The 19,699-nt window shown below is 44.1% G+C and overlaps 1 protein-coding gene across 1 annotated transcript; it reads right to left on the reverse strand.

Moving 5' to 3' along the window:
• Window positions 1-246: 246 nt before the first annotated feature.
• On the reverse strand, window positions 247-11,874 carry LOC118559586 (NLR family CARD domain-containing protein 3-like). The gene is made up of 7 exons (XM_036130279.1): window positions 11,834-11,874; window positions 11,624-11,670; window positions 8,823-10,608; window positions 7,892-8,077; window positions 4,108-4,281; window positions 705-875; window positions 247-301 (listed from the first exon to the last, which is right to left on the reverse strand). Exons 1-7 carry the CDS (start codon window positions 11,872-11,874, stop codon window positions 289-291), a joined length of 2,418 nt encoding a protein of 805 aa, XP_035986172.1. The 3' UTR covers window positions 247-288.
• Window positions 11,875-19,699: the final 7,825 nt, after the last annotated feature.

A 19,699-nucleotide genomic window follows, 5' to 3' on the forward strand; every position in this document is an offset into this window, starting at 1 on the left:
GCTGAAAATGAAGCAGAGAGAAAAAATATCAACTTTGCAGTTTCATCAGATTCAGATCAAAACTCCATGGAGCCACTAAATGCAGTTTAGTTTTCATTTGATCCTCATTGGTCCACAGAGACAAACAATATCAGACACTAAATGACAGACATAATCAGATAAACAGGATCAAAATCTCTAAGGTCAGAGTTCATCAGGATCCAGTCAGAGTCTCTTTAAACTCAAACTGCAGCAGGTTAAACCTCTGGATCATCAGGACAGCTCAGCTTCTGTCCTCTACTAAGATCATCAGATCCTCAACCTGCAGAGTGAAGAAGGAGCAACAGAGGAAATCAGTGAGTGTTTCAGCCTCTGGAAGCTGAACATGAACATCTCATCTGTTCATGAAACATCAGCTGACTAAGAAACATGGAGCCTGTCCCTGAACACATCTGGATGAAACTAGTGAGAGAAGGACACATGTCCAGATGTGCTGAGTGGACTTCAGCAGAGCTTCTGCTCTGTAGAAAGACCACATGGTGACTAAATGTAATGATGGGCTGTGAAATCAGTGATTTGCAGGCTGCAGTCAGACTGATCTCAGAGCTGTGACTAAGATGAAACTGATCAGCTGTTTGCTGTTGAAATGAGAGAACAAAGAGTACCAACTGGGTTCAGAACAGTTCTGCTGACAGCAGCTGGACTCACTCCAACCATCTACTTACAGAGTTTCCAGTTTGTAGTCTGGACTCTTTACAAGATCATGCAGCTGCTGAACGTCTGACTCCTTCAGGTTGTTTACTCTCAGGTCCAGTAATGTCAGATGGGATGGGTTAGACTTCAGCGCCGATACCAGATGATCACAGCTGATCTTTGACAACCTGCAGGCCTTCAATCTGAATAAAGAATGAAAAATGTGAGCTGAAGCCACCAGGATGCAGGTTCTAACAGTCCAACAGAACCAGTTAAAGAACTCTCATTAATATTAATGACAACACGCTGCTGCTTCAATAAGGACCTGCTGACTTCAGCTCTTTAACCATCAACAATATCAGAAATTTCAACAGTTAAAACTTGTTTAGCAGTTTTTACAGTCCTGGCTCTCATTTAGAAACTTTGTGTGGAATCCGTACTAAAAGTCAACGCCAAGAAAAAGAAAATGGAGTATGGCAAAAATATTCAGATTAATAAAACCATGCTCAGGCACAGCAGCAGCCATTTTCCTTTCTAGATCCCAGCTGTAGCGATACATTTGGTACCAGGTTGTGGCTCAGGTTCTGCCGTCTACACGCCCAGATTCAAGCAGAAACGGTCGATGCAAAGCACCTCATGAATGTTAATGTGTAGAAAATGTGTCAGCTGGTCATTTTTTCATCATGGTGACTTGGCAGCCACGGAGAAAAAGCAAAGAAACGTTGGAAAATTTCCCAGAGAGGCGTTTATTAAATGTGGAAATCAGAGGAAAAAGCTCAGATGTTGTCCACATTAAAACAAGTTGTTAAGAAGCTGTTAAAATAAGTTGTTAAAAAGTAAACCACGCCGTGCTCCGTGTTGAAATTCCCCTGTGGCTGTGGGTTCAGATCCACATTCAGAGGAGAGAGGTTTCCCCCCCCATTATTAACCCCCCCCCCCCCCCACCCCCCTTAAAAAAGGTGAGCACTGCCTGGGTGTGAGCAGAAAGCCTCCTTCTCTGCTCTCTGGGGGTTGGAGAGCTGCCTTTCAGCTCCTCAGAGGGAGGTGGAGCCACTTTCCCCTGTGGGGAATAGCACAATGCATGCTGGGAGTCAGAAGCAGGATATTGGCCAGTCCTCATTATTGGCCAGGAAATCTTTGACCCCTGAAAGAGCGTTTTCTCAATTCTCCATCTGCACGGTCTTCCAGCAGTGCCAATGCATCCAGCCAGCAGCATTACACACAAGTGTGTTTAACTGTTTGCAGCAGTTAAAGTGATTGCTGCTCATCTGGTCACAATAATCTGTGGAACATGTCACCCTGGTGATGATTGCAGAGAGGAATGTGAAGGTAGAAAACCCAGAGAAGATGTTAGCAGACTTTGATTTAAGATTTAAGATGGCTTATGGGCATTTAGATTTATCTGATATGTCCCAGATGGATTTAAGAGTCACCAACAGCAGAATGAATAATACTGAGGTTTAAATGCTTCTGATCAAGATGATCTCTGATTAAAGTTTGATATGGAGTGAAAGTGAACGTCTGAGAGGAATCCTCATGCAGGTTGGCTGTAATTCACCACTTCACCATCTGCGTCTCCAGTCTCCAAAATGAGCGTACCCCTGGGTCAGAGCTGGAATGAGGACCACACATTTTCCCCTCAAGTTCATTTTTATAGATCCTAACTTCTGGTGGAAAGTGGCGTACGCACATTTCAGCTCCATTTAGTGTCAGCAAGCTTTCTAAATGACAGCCCTGCTGACTTCAGCTCTTCACCTCTGTCAGCTCCACCAGCAGCTCCATCAATACAAACTCAGCTTCTGCAGCCAAATTATTCAAGTTTCACAGAAAACAAACAAGTCAGCAGCAACTGTGTAGCAAATATGAACAAATGGAGATTAATGCAGATAAATGAACTATTTTAATGATTCCACAGCCATAAAAACATGATGTCATGGAGAATATTTCATGTAAAATGAAGCTAAAGCGGAAGTTCAATTGAAGAAACTCATCGCCTGCCTCCATCAATCAGAGGCCAATCCGCCTCTGATGTGAGCCAATCAGCTACGAACCGCACCTCCATGAAGCCCAATCAGCATCCCGCGCTCATCTTAAAAGCAGCTTCAAATCCACGTCTCGGCCTGCTAACCAGCCAGCGCAAACAGCATCGCATCATATCGGATTTCGAATCAGATTCAACCCACCCCCAATCCCTTCTCCACCATCGTAGCTGAGTCATCTAAATTGCATGACGTTCCTCCATCCTCAACCCATCAGAGTGTTTTCTCCCAGTCTTCAGAACTCCCTATCACCTTGTTATTGGTCCGGCAGAAGACCACCATGTTGGGCCCGGTTCTGCCAGAGGTTTCTTCCGAAAGGGGATTTTTTCCTCTCCACAGTCGCTTCAAGTTTGCTCATCATGGACAGTTCATGCAAACCTGTGTTTATCAAATTGGACATCTATCTTAAACAGATCACCATATGGACTGAACAAACTTCTTCTATCTCCACTCCACCACCAGTTTCAGACCTGGGGGGAACATCCCTGTTCTCATACATCTACTTATGCACATTAAAGTATAATTCAGCATTAATGTTCCTTCCAAGGTCTGAGCGCCAAAGACCTAAATTATTATGTCAATAAAATCATTCTAATTGCCATTTCTTTCTCTGAGTTTTTCAGATTGAACTGACTTTAGGAGCTGAAGCTCCCAGAAGCAGAACCTTGTACTGTGACATGTTGTGTCTGAGTGTTTTTAGTCAGTCAAATCCTTGCAGAGCTTCTAAAAGTGCTGAAGCATCAATCAGGGATTATAGATTTGTTCCTGTCAGACAGATTTCAGGAGCTGAAATTCACTTTTCTAAACTGGCTTGAATCCCCTCTGAGCCGCTTCACATGAGGGGCATTTATACACACTGGGGGTCCCAATGCTGTCCGCTTCTGACCTGAGATCAGGGCTCAGACTCAGTACACAGAGAGACAACATTAAAAACTGGCTCCAAGTCCAGGAACAAACTCAGCAAAGATTTATTACAATAGAAGATCTGAACTTTGGTTTTCAGCTGAATTACATCCACTTATTCAATTATTTTAAAATCATCCTGTAGAAAATGGAGAAAAACTGACCTGATGAAGGTTTAAAGAGATTAAAAACCTTCAAATAAATGAAACATCAGTATTTTTTTTCTTCCTCTTCCTCAGTTCTGGATAAAAGCTGCAACTCTAAACTGAAATTCAGCTCATTGTTTCATGTTTTCTGCTGATTATTGAATAAATCCTGACAGGAAGTTAGAACAAGGAAGAAACTTTAACTGGAGCAAAGCAGTGAAGAAGAAAGCAGACTTTACCATGAAGATCCTCAGTCTGGATCAGTAGAATATCAGCCAGATGTCTGTAGTTTAGTGTCAACACAACTTTCACATCACAAATATCAGAACTAAAACATGGAGTCTGACCTCAGTGTCTGTAGTTTGCAGAGGGGAGTCTGGAGGAAACCACAGAGCTCCTTCACTCCACAATCTTTCAGGTCATTGTAGCTCAGGTCTAGTTCTGTCAGATCAGATGGGTTGGACTTCAGTGCCGATACCAGATGATCACAGCTGATCTCTGACAAACTGCAGGTATCCAATCTGAATAAAGAATAAAAGATGTGAACTGAAGCCACCAGGATGCAGGTTAAAACTGAAACATGAACAAATAAATGATAAAATGTAGAAAATGAATGTCCCTGAATGTAAAAGTCCCAGAAACATGATGAACTGATGTCTGATATGTGATCCAGTAGAAGTGATTTAAAGAGTTAAAGCCAGCAGAACCAGAACATGTTATTATGATGTGTGAAGGTCCAGATCAAGGTGTGGTTCTCAGCAGTGGCGGCTGGTGATAAGGATGTTCTGGGGTTAGGGTTGGGGGGCACTAGAGCTTGGAGATTAGCAGCCAACAATAAACTCTACTTGAACATAAATCCATCCATGATCACTTGCTGCTGCTGGATATTTAAGTCTGATGGCTCTGGCGTCTGTTTAAAATGCTGCTGTCTTCTAGTCTGGCTCAGAGTTATGCAAGAACAGTGGTTCTCAGAGCCAGAATGTTCTAAACATGAATCATTTAACACAGTTTCAGCTCACATTGTTCTGGATTCATCTTCAAGCTAAAGCAACAGCCTGCATGGAGGCTTTTCTCTAAGGAAACATGGCGTCTGTTTAAAGTTCTGCTCCTTCAGTCCCTGATCACTGAACATTGGTCCCATGTTCTGCTGCTGGGCTCACATGTTCTCCATCATCCCTGCTCAGTTGTTCTCAGTGGGTCTCTGTGTGTCTGGTGGCTCATTGTGAGAACTAAAACCTACCATGAGGAGACTTTCTCCACCTGCGGCCCTCAGCTGTGGATCAGCCTTCCTGAAGACCTGAGGGCAGCTCAGAGCTTTGGACTAAATAAGAATCATCTGCATTTTTCAGCACATCTTTGGAAGCCAATGAAATGTGTCCTCTGCATTTAACATGTCCCTCAGGGAGCAGTGGGCTGCCACTGGGTGGCACCCCGGAGCATTCTGGCTCTAAGGGTCTTGCTCAGGGACCCAGGGCAGGAGCCTGTGGGATTTGAACCAGCAAACTTGGAGTGCAAACGTGGACTACAGATCTATGCATAGTATTAGATTTTAGCACTAAACACTGAACACTGGAATAATGAGGCACAGACTAAATCACCATTTGACACAAGTTATAAAGTGTAAACAATACCCCCCCCCTTTATTTAGGAACAGAAAAAGGTGAATAAAATAAGTGTACTTTAGGACCTTTAAATAAAGACAAGTAACAAGCACTTCTCTGCATACAACAGCAAAATAAAAACCCTCAGGGTGTCAATCTGAGACCCCAGTTTAATAATATTTGCTTAAATGCTTATTAATTAAAGCTAAAGCCGGTAAAGGCCAAGCTAACCCTACGCTGCAGGCCTGCTTCTATGCTTGTGGACATGGAGACCAAACTCAGTGGTGGCTTCTCTCAAAGAGCAAATAATAAACTAAAAAGGAACCTTGGTCCAGATGAATAATAATGCTAACAGAAACGCTCTGCTCTGTGACTACTGTGAGGGACAGAGCCAACCAGACCCCATGGACTCCTTTCCTGGCCTGATCCTGGATCCTGGTTTCCTGGAGCAAAGTGGACCCCTGCTCTCCAGCCTGGACTCACAGAAGATGGTTTTATTCAAAATGGACCAGTAAACTGTTTATGTAGTCTCTTCTAAATTAATGACTCAAAGACACCTCCAGAACCACGCAGTCTGTCTATGGATTGATAGACTTGCTGGTAGAGCACCCCAGTGGAGGACTTTATACAAGCCTCCAATTAAAAAGAGAACTGGTGATCTCCAATGGAGGATTTTACATGGTGCTATCGCCACAAACTCGTTTTTATCCGTTATTTATCGGGCTGTTTTAAACGAGTGTCCTTTCTGTAGTCTGTCTAAAAAAGTTTTTCATTTTTTTATGGACTGCATCAGATTAAACACCATTTTTAACCTTTTAACAAATGTTTTTAGTCTGTTTGGCACAGTTTTTACTAATTCTTTATTTATTGGAGGAGTGTGCCAAAATAAAAGTAATAAGCCAAAGGCCAGACTTTTAAACATTTTAATCAGTGAGGCAAAGAGGCATTTATTTGTCCCATAGAGACAAACTGCAGGGGGGACCTCACCTTGATGCTGTGGCTCTGTGGAAGTGCAACGTTAAAGCCAGGATTAGGCTGGAGTTTCACTTCCACCGAGCCACGCAGAACATGGAGGATTTTATGCAGTTGTGGGCTTTTAACAAGATTTTATGTGAAGTGTCTGAGGGAGGAGAACTTCAGTTTAACAAGCTCCGGATTTAAGTATTTTATGTAACTGATGCTTGTGTTTAACTAAATTGGTTAATTGTTTGGCCTTTTGTATTTAAAGTGTCGTTAAAAGTCAAAAAGTCTCTCCTTCTCTCTTCCTCCTCTCCTCTGAGCGAGGCCTCACCAGGTCGTGAAGCGTCTCTGACTGCTCAGCGTTCTTCTGGATCTCCTCCAGCGCCAATTTAAAGGGAGGAGCCAACAGAGCATCCGGGCTGATGGGGCTCCCAGCACCTCCTTTTTCACATCCTGGGAGGAGGAGGATGGAGGAGAACAGCTGGAGCCAGATGTTCCTCTGGATCATGGTCTGCCAGGCAGAAATGGTCTGCAGACTAATAGAAATGATGATTCTTCAGTTTTTCTTTGCTTTCCTTCTTGGTGCTCAAACTTGTTGGCTTGTTGCTAAATGGTACTGCTGATTCCAGAGAGCGTCTGCTGCAGTAGAGCTTTTTACTTTTCAATATTGTGCTGTAGTTTTAATAGCCACACTGCTGGGTCCTGGTTCTGGTTCTGTCTGATTGAGCTGTCAGACTGAAGAGGACGGTTCCTCTCTGACCCGCATCTACAGAACAGCAGCTTCAGGACAAAGCTGAGCTGCTGGAACCTGCTGGTGCTGTCCATCCAACCATTTTCCACCAGGCTTATCCCTGCTGGGGTCCTGAGGGCTGCTGGTGTCTATCTGCAGCTGTCAGTGGCTGAGAGGCGGGGTTCACCTGGACAGGCAAGCAGCCTATCACAGGACAACACAGAGACAGACAGGACAACCAACCATTCACACACACACACTCACACCTAAGGAGAATTTAGAGAGGCCAGTTAAGCTAACAGTCATGTTTTAGGACTGTGGGAGGAAGCCGGAGTACCCAGAGAGAACCCACACATGCACAGGGAGAACATGCAACCTGCTGGTGCTGTCGCTTTGATTTAGTTCACATTTTCTCTCTTTGTTCTTCTCAGACATTCATTTTTTAGATAATGCTATTTTATTATGTTTATTTTACTGTTCATGTGTATGAATGTGATCCTGGCACTACTCTGGAGGAACAAACATTAATGTTTCATGTAAAGATGTGACAAAGACATGAAAAATAAAGCTAAATTATCTGATTTTGTCATCTAAATCTTTCCCGAATCAAATTAAAACATCTCCATCAATAATTCACATCATTTGACTTATTTTTCTAATTTTTTTCTTCAGTCCAAAGCATTTTAAGTGTTAAATGTTCAATACAGAAAATATCAAAAAAGAAAATAAATAATTGATATTGTAAAACATTTAGACAGCAGGTTGTCTGTAAAGAAAAGATGTCAGAGCAAAATTATTAATTAAAATAAGTTTTAAAGTAGCAGTGAAGATAAAACCTACCTCAGCTTCTTTACTTTACAGAATGGAGTCTCCAGGATCTCACAGAGACGCTTCATCTCAGAGTCTCCAAAGGTTCTCAGTTCATCATAGATCTGATCTATTTCCAGGTCAGTCAGGGAGGGGTTGGACTTCAGAGCTGAGGCCACAACTTCACAGTCAGTCAGTGAGAGACTACACCCTACTACTCTGTGATGAGAGAAATATTCAGTTCAGTTGCAGTTAAATCAGACTAATAAACACTGATAAACAGACTAAAAGATGATGACTAAACAGTGATGTCATCATCAGATGAACATCTGCTCTTCACATCAATGTGCTGTTTGACCCACACAGAGAATCTCTTCAGTCTCTTCAGGTCTTGGTTCTACTGCAGAGCTGCTGTGTCTCTGCTTTGGTTAAAAGCTTCATTTAACCACAAAGATGAAGAAAGATCATCTAGAGTAAAACAACAGAACTGACTAAATCTATCTGGATGTCCATGGTAGCATTTGGCCGTCTCCTCTATGGAAATTATCAGCAGATTATCTCTAGACATATGTGAGTCTAGTGATAATACACTATGATTGTTTTGGCTTCATCTCACTTCCAAATCATCTCTAACTATACATCCAAGTGACGCCTCTTCCTTTTACTGGAAGTGACCAAACTGGGTAAAATTACTGGTAATGTATCAAAAAGAAAACAGGAGGCTCCAGTTTTCATTTAGTAAAGAGAGTCATGACTTAATGCAACAGATAACGGCGTTACGTTACTTCCACTATAACACAGTGTGTTACTACAACTGCATCAATAAAGCAGCTGTACTTTTGTCCAAAGTATAAAGGAAGTAGTTAAAGGTCCAAAAACGTCCAGAACCAACTGAATAATGAAGAATAAACCGGACAATAATAATGCTAAATCAGCATCAGTCAATGAAAACATCTGGACTCACCGAGCCTTTCTGCAGTTCCTCACAGCTGGAACCAGTCTCAGTCGTCCTGCTGCTGATGTGTTGTACTTCTCCAGGTCCAACTCATCCAGAACCTCCTCTGACATCTGCAGCATGTAGGCCAGAGCTGAGCACTGGATCTCTGAGAGCTTCTTGGATCTGTTCTCTGATTTCAGGAACTGTTGGATCTCCTGATAAACTGAGAGGTCCTTCATCTCCATCAGACAGTGGAAGATGTTGATGCTTCTGTCAGGGGATATTCCACCAGTGTTCATCTCCTTCAGGTTGTTGATGACTCTCTGGGTGGTTCCTGGACTGTTCTCTGTCTGACCCAGCAGGCCTCCTAAGAGTCTCTGGTTGGACTCCACAGAGAGGCCATGAAGGAAGCGAGCAAACAGGTCCAGGTGGCCATTTTTACTTCTGAGGAATTTATCCATGATTCTCTTCAGGAAGTCATCCAGAGATGTTTTACTGTATTTTTCTCCCAGGAAGTTCTTCACCACCTTTGTGTTCCTGCTGGTGAAGCAGTGGAACATGTAGACTGCAGCCAGAAACTCCTGAATGCTCAGATGAACAAAGCAGTAGACTGCTTTCTGGAAGATCACGCTCTCTCTCTTGAAGATCTCTGTACAAACTCCTGAGTACACCGAGGCCTCTGTGACATCCAGACCACACTGCTGCAGGTCTTCTTGGTAGAACATGATGTTTCCTTTCTCCAGATGTTCCAACGCCAGCCTCCCCAGCTTCAGGAGAACTTCCCTGTCAGCCTCCATCAGCTTCTTCTGACTCCTTCCATGTCCTCCATGGTACTTGTTGTTCTTCCTCCTGGTCTGGACCAGCAGGAAGTGAGAGTACATATCAGTCATGGTCTTGGGCAGCTCTCCTCTCTGCTCTGTGGTCAACATGTTCTCCAGAACCGTAGCAGTGATCCAGCAGAAGACTGGGATTCCACACATGATGTGAAGGCTCCTGGAGGTCTTGATGTGGGAGATGATTCTGCTGGACAGCTCTTCATCACTGAACCTCCTCCTGAAGTACTCCTCCTTCTGGGCGTCTGTGAAGCCTCGTACCTCTGTTACCCTGGCAACACATGAAGGAGGGATCTGATTGGCCGCTGCAGGTCTGGAGGTGATCCAGACCAGAGCCGAGGGAAGCAGGTTCCCCTTGATGAGGTTTGTCAGCAGAACGTCGACTGATGACTTCTGTGTGACGTCAGAAACCAGCCGACTGTGGTTGAAGTCCAGAGAAAGTCTGCTTTCATCCAGGCCGTCAAAGATGAAGAGAAGTTTGTGGCGAGCCAGCTGCTCTGCTGGGAGCTTCTGGAGGGTTGGATGGAAAACATGGAGCAGCGTGAGAAGACTGTGCTGCTCACCTCTGATCAGGTTCAGCTCCCTGAACGACAGCAGAACCACCACACGGACATCTTGGTTCTCCAAGCCCTTTGCCCAGTCCAGAGTGAACTTCTGCACTGAGAAGGTTTTTCCAACACCAGCGACGCCGTTGGTCAGAACCACTCTGATGGCTTCATGTTGGTCAGGTGAAGCTTTAAAGATGTCGTGGCACCTGATTGGAGAGTCATGGAGGTTCTGGATCCTGGAAACTCTCTCCAGCTGCTTCACCTCATGTTGGGTATTAACCTCTTCACTCTGTCCCTCTGTGATGTAGAGATCAGTGTAGATCCTGTTAAGGAGGGTTCCACTTCCTGGTTCATCACTTCCTTCAGTCACACGTTCACATCTCCTCCTCAGACTGATCTTATGTTCCTCTAGAACATCCTGCAGACCAACATCTACTGGAACAGAGAAGAGACAACTGAAGGAAAAACCTGGTTTAGTGATGAAGTTGGAGCAGAAACATCTGGAACATCGGGAGGTGTCATCATTAAAAGGTCTCTTAGTTCACATGATGTGATGCTAACCAATGGGATCCATCCTTAGAAGCAGAACCTTGTTAGATGGTCAGACAGCAGAGTTCTGCCTCTGCTTTGTGGCCAGTATCTGTTCACTGTCAGGATCTGATTCACAAAGCAGATCAGGTGAAGAAATGCTGACAGAAACATGCAGCAGCTTTCAGCAACATGAACTCTTTAGCATCAGGTCACCATTGTCCTCATTTCTCTGCTTCTATCTGACCTTCTCCCACAAACACAGCAGCTACAGAGGAGGCAGAGAGACAGAAAATGGTTCCTGGCAGCATTTTCACCCTTAATGAAGGAAATCTGGAGGAAATGCTCTAATCTGCCAGAGAAACAGCTCCTTGGATCAGCTAGTGTTAACATTTCAGATGCTTTTCTCCCTCAGAGACTGGATTGGATGTTTTTAGAGAATAATTACAGGTTAGAAATGACATGGGACTGATTTGGTCCTTTAGAAGTAAACAGCAGATAGAAATATTCCATGTTTCTACAAATATATCTGCTGTAATCTGGGATCTATTGTCAGAGGAAATAAAGGTTTCTATCGCTCAGACTTTCCTTCCCTCTTTCTGTAAAGCAGCAGTGCAGCAGGTTGTTTTCTCCACCTTTTTGTTTCCATCAAAATAAGCTGCAGCTTTAAGGAAATGTTCAGTTTTAATGCATTTAGCACAAAGGGCTGAAAACAGAACCACTTGAAAGCAAACCCAATAGGTTGTTGGGTTGAACACAGACGTTACATTTACAGCAGCTGGAAATCCAGAGATTCAGGGCAAATAATCTATCCCAGAAAGACTTTAAACACTTAGATTCCCAAATGCCAACTAAAGACGCGGAATTAGTCCAACAGAGACGATAGAAGGAAGTTCTGATTGGACATGTTCAGTCTCACCTGGAGTACAGCTGCTCTGATTGGCTGCCAGCAGTCCAGGTCCTGGTCTGAAGAAGTAAAACAAAAGTAATCACACCCCTTCTCCTTCCTTTAGATCTTAACATAAATTATCTTCCTAATTCATGCTTTACTTAAGACTTTATAAAACTCTAAGGTCCATTTTTAAACAAATGAATGAATTTGCTTATAAACATATATTTACACATTTACATGCCAACAATTCTCCCTACAGCCAATGTGACTAAGACCATTGTACATGTGTGTATAACCAGGCCCAATGTTTCTGCAGTGAATACTACTGGTTTATTGACTAACAGCTGATGATTATGGAGCTTTAAGTTAAGTTAAAGTTCTAAACTTATTTACTTTCACTTTATAAACCGAAGACTGAGTATATATAATTTTTTATATCTCTGTGGAATCACAAGGATCAGTTAGAAACTGGGTTCTTACTCTGAGTCTGAGGGTCCAGGTTCTTCTCTGAAGTCTGGATTTGTTCCTTTGGACCGGTCACTCCTCATAGATGGACAGATGGATCCTGGAGGTTCTGCTCTGTTCTCCATCTCCTGGACTTCAGTCAGCCTGAGAGAGGAACCAGAACCAGTCAGTTCCCAGTGGTTCAGGTCCAGTCAGTGTTCTGTAGAGCAGAAAGCTGGTTCCCATCATGTGTGTAGAGGACCAGAGAAACCTGAGTTCAGCAGGTACCATCTGGGTCTGGATTGTCCTCTCCTTCACTACTTCATGCACCTCCTGATGTCTGTTGGGTGATCTCCTCAGAACCATCTGGAGAAGTTCTGGTTTCTTCAGAGAATGAAGCTAAAACTGAGGGTGAAACCTTTTCGAGTCTGAACTGGAATCCTGTTCCAGGTCTGTATAAATATCCAGAGTGAATGAAAGAGGGAACATTTCCTCTGAAGTTCTGATGTGTTGGTTCTGAACACAGCGGCCCACAAAGATGAACAAAGATGCTGCAGCTTCACTGCTAAAAGGAAATAAAAGGAAGTAAAACTGGATTGAAATGAGTGTTTTTGTCCTTGATCTGAGCAGCTAAATAGGATTATCTGCCAACTGAATACGATTTAGCTCTTAATATAGGATCAACTCATCTCCATCATCTTATTTCAAGGTCAGTATATCTAATTATCTTATTTTAGGGATCAAAATACTCATTCCATTGGCAGATTATTTAGCTGCTCAAATCAAGGACAAATACATTCATTTCCAGAAAGTTTTACTTCCTTTTAGTTCTCTTTTGCAGCTTGTAACTCTTCTCTTGGACCATCCTGTGGGTCATTCTCCAGAAGAACAGCAGAGATGGATATATCTGATTGAAGATTTTACCATGATGAGCTCAATCAGAACCAAGATGTTCCTCTGAAAAATATTTGATTTAGGAGGAACATCTTGGTGTTTCAGCTCCTTTATGACCAAAGTTATATTCAGGTGACCTGAAGGTTTTCTCTATTTATTTCTTTGGCTGTAGAATCCAAAACTGTGCAGGGAGTGTCCTTCTGCTGTTTTCTCCAAGACTTCTTCAACTTTTACTATCTGACAGTTATTCAGTATTAATTGTGTTTCTGACTGAGCAATAACTGTTTAAAGGGCAAAGCAACAAACTTCAGGGAAGTCCTGTCTGCTGAATAAACGGCAATGAGAGGGTTAAAAGTGACGCTGTTACAAACTAGTCTGCATGAACTGCAGAACAACATTTCTGGCTCCTTTCCATTCCATAGAAACTTTGATATTTGTCAATTAGGGCAGCCATTTAAAAGTATTAATAAACTACATGAAGCCTAGGCAGATATTCAACTGAAGAAACTGAATTACTGACATTCATCCAATCAGAGGCTCATCCGCCTCCGACGTAAGCCAATCAGCTTTGAACCAGACCTCCAGGAAGCCCAATCAGCATCCAGAGTTCATCTTAAAGGTCTTTAAATCACGTCTCAGCCTGCTACCCAGCCAAAGCTCAAGCAGTGGTTGCCCAATGTCTGATTAGGACTCAGATGACCCTGATTCAACCCACCTCCATCCCTTCTCCACCATGGTAGCCAAGCTCCATCTGGCTTTCCCATGGTGCTCCTTCAACCTTGTCCCTATCAGAGTGTAATTCCTCCTGGACTCTGACTGCATTCCCTGTCACATCTCAATGGGTCCGGCAGAAGACCGCCATGTTGAGCCTGGTTCTGCCAGAGGTTTCTTCCCAAAGGGGAGATTTTCCTCTCCACTGTCGCTTCATGCTTGTGTGGCAGGGGCAATACACTCAGTACTCTAAACCTAAGGCACACAGGTGCAGGATACATAAGAAGGGCCACAGACACTGATCCAGTTCACTTGTTTATTGAAATTTACAATCCAATAATAAAAATAATTAGTCTTTTATTTCAGCAGTTTGTTAAAATAATTGCTTCTCAATATAAAACACTTGGCTAAAACACACCAACAGGGGACTGAGGCCGTTCTGGGACGTGGACAACCAAGGAGGGATTACACAAAACACAAAAAAAAAAAACACCACCACTTACAGTGCACTGCAAAGTCAACTACCACCACCAGAGGGACCACCACCGCCACCAGGTTGGGCTCTCAGCCCCTGAAACCAGACAAACAATGATAAGAATAAATCTCAGGACACATGGACTTACAATAGCACAGTACAAAATGAATAAAATGTATTGCACTTATTCCCGGTAACCCGTCACAGATCACGTGTTGTAAATGTCCACAAAAAAAGGGGACAGCGCTCGCCCGATCAGAGCTCGCTGTATCCACGTGAGTAGTCCTTGGCTTCACGGTGGTCAAGGAGATCCGACCAGAGCCGACACAATACGGCACTACGCCGTACCGTCCAGCGCCACGCGTAACCACGGCAACGGCACTAGCGGACGCGCTATCAGCACGCAAGTGTTCCCGTATGCACCCAGACAGGACAAAACGGCAGCGTCTAGGTTAGAAATAGAGGAACGTTAGAATTACATTTTAAAAGTTCATGCATCAGCAACAGCCACTACTCACCATTCAAGGCACTAAAACATGCAAACCATGCAGAGAGAGAAAAGCAGGGGAAACAATCACCGCAGCCTGGAACAGAATATATACACAACTAAACATCTACCGACTCTAACAGCCAATTACGGGCCCGATCCCTCACCGTTAAGATGTGGAGTGGCTCCTCGGTCCGCACAGGTCCGTACTATAATAAAGAGTAGTTTTAGCGGACGGCTCTACAGGTTAGGCTGGGGACGTTGGGATCTCCTTACCGGTTGCGGGCTGCGGACAAATGCGGAAGTGAATGCCGGGGGGCAAGCCCTCGCGAGAAGTCGAACAGGGAAAACGGCAACCAAGACAGTGCTTTTATGGCCCGACCGCGAGTGCAGGCAGCCAATAAGGACCCCGTCCCTTAAGTGGCCAAGCCTACATGGCGCATTACCACACTTGCTCATCCAAACCTGTGTTTATCCAAGCTGGACATCTATCTTTCTGGGTCCCTGAGTGAAGCACTAGTATGAAAAGTCTCAGAAAATTAGTTTTTTCTGTGCACTAGAACAAAGAAAGGTCTCTGTTTGATCATTAGTACTAAAATATCAATTTGATACAGAACTGTAGCCAAAACATTTGTATTTAAAACATCCAGCCAAGTTTTTCACATTAGATATTTGGTATTTTACTATCTAAATGCTTTATAGTGACTTTTCAGCCACAGCGAACAGACGGTCTGGCCAATAATAGACCAGTTCATTGTTATTGTTTTGATCCGGGTTTTCCTCGCATGCACGCCGGACTGGTAGTCAAAAGGCGAACACAATGGCGGACGCAAACAAAGGAAACGACGAGTTCTCAACGTATTTTTCTTCTAGATAATGTATCACAAGATCGTTTTAAGAGTAAGTTGATGGTATCAGATTGCCAGATCCACACAGCAAAAGCCTGAAGGGACGGAGCGAGTCTGTGAAATGCTGGCCAAGTGTTGTGTAAGGCGACATATACAGCTGCCTTATAAACAGGCCACTACACACGTGAGAGCATGAAAGCCATGAAACCACTGGACGGCTACAATTATTTTATATCGGGACATAGGCACAGTCAGGGTTCTGTTTGTGTGCCTGCTCTGATTGCCTCCACAGGTGGTGGCTGAGGGGGCGTGCCCCACACCTGCAGCTCGTCAGAAGCAGATTCCTCTGGCTTCTTAAGCAGAGCACGGACAGACGGAAGATACCAGAGCCTTAACCAGTTGTGGTACGACGTGGCCCTGTCCAAGCCTTAGTTCCTGCTCGTAAGTCTTCGTCTTTGCTTTGGACTAACTTTGGTTCTCCTGTTTTTTGTCACAGTTTTTGTGTGCATGGATGCACTCACCCGTCTCAAAGCTCCGAAGATGTTTTGGAACCTGTGGAATCATCAGCTCAGATTTTGCTCTGGCGCTCCCCCTCGTACTCCCTTGGCGTTACCAAGATGGGCTCGAGGTTCCCCCCCTCCCGGATTCCACAGACTTCTCCAGGATTCCTGAACTCTGGTTAATCCGTTTGTTGCTCCCGTCAGTTGAGGTTTGCTCCGGATTCCACGGCAGCTCCATCTGCCGCCCTCCAGTCACCACCCCACCATCTAGAGTAGGCACACAAGGTTCCCGAGGCTTTTAAAGGGCCACCACGACAGGCTGCGACACCACTGTCTCCCCCTGAACCCATGCAGTTGGGAAGGGTTCATCTCACCAGCGAGGAATGCCAACAGCGTTACTCTGGCAATCTATGTTTGTATTGCGGTGGTGAGGGACATTTCGTTAAAGAGTGTCTCACTCGGCCAAAAGAGCGAGTCCGTCGTCTGTGATGGGGAAGAGGCAGACAGAGTTAGAACTGCTCCCTACAAATGTGTTTCGGAGCTGGTTGGTTCTCAGTTCTGGTTACCAATTTCTGTAGGGTTTAATCATGGTTTAATCATGGTCCCTTGCCTGTCATTCTCGGTGTTTACAATCAGCATGTCCGGTTTCTCGTTCCCTCCCTCCTACTCCTCCACAAGATACTCCTCGGGTTCCCCAGGAGTATCATGATCTTAAGCTGGTGTTTAGTAAGAGTCAGGCTAGTTCACTTCTGCCTCATCGCCCCTATGATTGCGCCATTGACTTGTTACCCGGAGCACCCCTGCCTACTAGTCGCCTCTATAACATCTCGAGGTCGCAACATCAAGCACTCGAAAGCTACATCAGTGAGTCATTGTCGGAGGGGTTGATTCGTCCATCCTCCTCCCCGTTAGGGGCCGGCTTCTTCTTCGTGGGCAAGAAGGATGGTTCACTCCGGCCTTGCATCGATTATCGTGGGTTAAACCAGATAACCGTGAAACATAAATTTCCATTGCCTCTCCTCTCTTCGGCTCTCAAACCAGTTCAAAACGCAACAGTTTTTACCAAACTCGATTTACGCAATGCTTATCATCTAGTTCGGATCAGGCAAGGGGAAGAATGGAAGACAGCCTTCAAGACACCCTTGGGACATTTTGAATATCTTGTTATGCCTTTTGGTTTGTGCAGCGCCCCGGCAGTTTTTCAGGCCTTAGTTAATGATGTCCTTAGGGATTTTTTGAACGTCTTTGTTTTTGTTTATCTAAATGATATTTTGATCTACTCCAGTAATCTTGAACAACATAAATAACATGTCCGCCTAGTCTTGCAATGGCTACTGGAGAATCGACTCTTTGTCAAGGCTAAAAAGTGTGATTTTCACCAACCTTCGATCTCTTTTCTTGGTTTAGTTTTAGAAGGAGGTCGGGTTAGGTCTGACCCGGAAAAGATTAAGGCTGTAGAAGAATGGCCAGTTCCTGAGTCTAGAAAACAGCTGCAACGTTTCCTTGGTTTTGCCAATTTTTACCGAAGGTCACTCCCGTCAGTTGAGGTTTGCTCCGGATTCCTTGACAGTAGTGATGGGTCCGGCAACACCGATGCGTCGGCGCATGTGTCGGTCTCATAGAGCGAAACCCGTGTCGATGTGTGTATTGCTACGGAAAAGTCACGTGACCGATACAGGAACTGTTTCGGTCACGTGACCAATACAGCGCCTGTTTCGAACTGACTGACGCGCCAAACTGTTTCTGTTCCCTCTAAGCTGAACGCGTGTGCATTCGCGCACAGCAGCGCGCACAGCAAAGCTTATGCTGCGCAGTAAATAAAATCCAAGCTGAACTGTAAACAAAATAACGGTTAATAATGGTTAATTTTTAACCATTTTGCAACTCTGGTGTGATGGTGTTGTACCACAGTCTCGCTCTGTGAGCGCCAGGTGCTGATCGGAGCGCACCACTGATGGATGGGTTCTGCAACGCCTTTTTGGTTGGGCGGGTTGCGCTGTGCGTCTTTGTTCTGAGCGTCGTTTCAGAAAAAAACGGCTGATCTACACTGAGTAGAAAGTTGCTACTCTGAGTAGTTTTTCCTCCCTTTGTCATACTCAGCATGTCCGATTTCAGAACAGATGATCAGTCAGGTAACTAAACACAGCGCCCGATCAACCATTTGTAAAATAATAAAAAAGCCAGTCCACAAGCATCCTCCTTCACATTATTTATTGACTGTATCTAAAAAAAATCAAATATATGTTTAATTCAAATGAAAATATAAAATAATACAATGCAACATACAATGATTTAAATTGTATTGTGTATACTTGGTCATCAAATCAGTGTCAGTTAACTCTGTCAACCAGGTTGCCTGTAGTGATTTTTAAGGTCCAGCAGGTGTCAGTATTCAGTGACACAGTATCGGCACAGTATCGGCACAGAGTTACAATGTGTCGAAACGTTTCATGACGCCTCATCGACCCATCACTACTTGACAGCTCTATCTGCCACCCTGCAGTCACCACCCCACCATCTAGAGTAGGCACACAAGGTTCCCGAGGCGCTACTCTTCCCCAGTTAGGTCTCTCCTGCTACATGGTAAGCAGCGTATGATTCGGCACGTTCCTTGTTCTTGCCTTCAATTCATTCTCTCCTCTTTCTCTTACAGTCAACCCTGCTCTGACGTTCAGAGCAGGGTTAAAAAAATCATTGTTCACTAAGGATTATTTTGGTGTTTTTGTCTTATTAATCCTTATCACAGACTCATGCCAGAGGGTTTGCATACATTGTACATGTACGTATATTATTACTAAACAAACGTTTACGTCTTAACTTAAGTATATATCCTATTTTTTTTATTTATATAATTATTTAAGTAGAACAATGACAAGTGCAGAATTAAGTTGTATTTACCGGAGATGAAGTGTAGACTGCAAATTCTATCGTGGTATGATGGCTCCGACAGTCGATTGGGAGTGTCTGCCTGCCTCCTTTTCATTGAAAATATCCATTTTTTTCTTCGTCCTTTGGTAAACGAAAGAAACATACATCTGACGATTTGGAATGCCTCTGTGTGCAACCGGGAGTGCAACAAGTCGTAGGAATATATTAGATTCCAAAAATAAATTAGAAGTACGCTCTAAATCACCCGTTTTGTCATGGTAGTAGACGAGAACAGTTCTGTTTTTGCCTACCCGTGGGACCCGGATGTAGCGTGTGATGTCACGCGTGAACTGGTCTATAACGCAGCAGCATCATCAACGGGGCTTTCTCCCTGCAGCCTCCCTGGAGACACCAGCCAGTTGGCGGGTCTCTGCCGCCCCGACAAGTCCCAGCAGAATTAGCATCGGCTCATCATCCTCCAGAACTGACTGCACACATTTCATAAATTAAGGCTATAAAATCCATAGGTTTGTAAACTAGTCCACTCCTGACTGCTCCTTACTCCACCCTTGTGGTGGACAGTTTTTCTGGCTCCAGCCAACTCCGTTCCCTCAACAAGCCCCGAGTACTGGGTCAGCTGAGGCACCAAAGCCCCAGAAAGTGAAATTAGTCGGTGAATGAAAAGCTAGCAGGGATCTGAAAGCTCCAGGCTTTTCAGTGGCAATAGAAAAAAGGCTATACATACAAACATACACATGAATATATACACAGCTAAACAAACATGGCTCTCACTTATTATATACAACAGACTGAAACACATGAGCCATAAATTAGTCAGGGCCTCCTTAATTAAACACAGTTTTAGCTAAATATAGA

The sequence above is a fragment of the Fundulus heteroclitus genome, unplaced genomic scaffold (genome assembly GCF_011125445.2).
Source record: "Fundulus heteroclitus isolate FHET01 unplaced genomic scaffold, MU-UCD_Fhet_4.1 scaffold_322, whole genome shotgun sequence".
NCBI classification, from domain to species: Eukaryota; Metazoa; Chordata; class Actinopteri; order Cyprinodontiformes; family Fundulidae; genus Fundulus; species Fundulus heteroclitus.

Coding starts and splice junctions, on each gene's coding strand:
- LOC118559586 (XM_036130279.1), bottom strand. CDS start 11,874: ATGGTCTTAGTCACATTGGCTGTAGGGAGAATTGTTGGCAT. Junction 8,078..8,822: donor AGGAACTGCAGAAAGGCTCG/GTGAGTCCAGAT, acceptor CTCTCATCACAG/AGTAGTAGGGTGTAGTCTCT. Junction 876..4,107: donor TGCAAACTACAGACACTGAG/GTCAGACTCCAT, acceptor TTCTTTATTCAG/ATTGAAGGCCTGCAGGTTGT.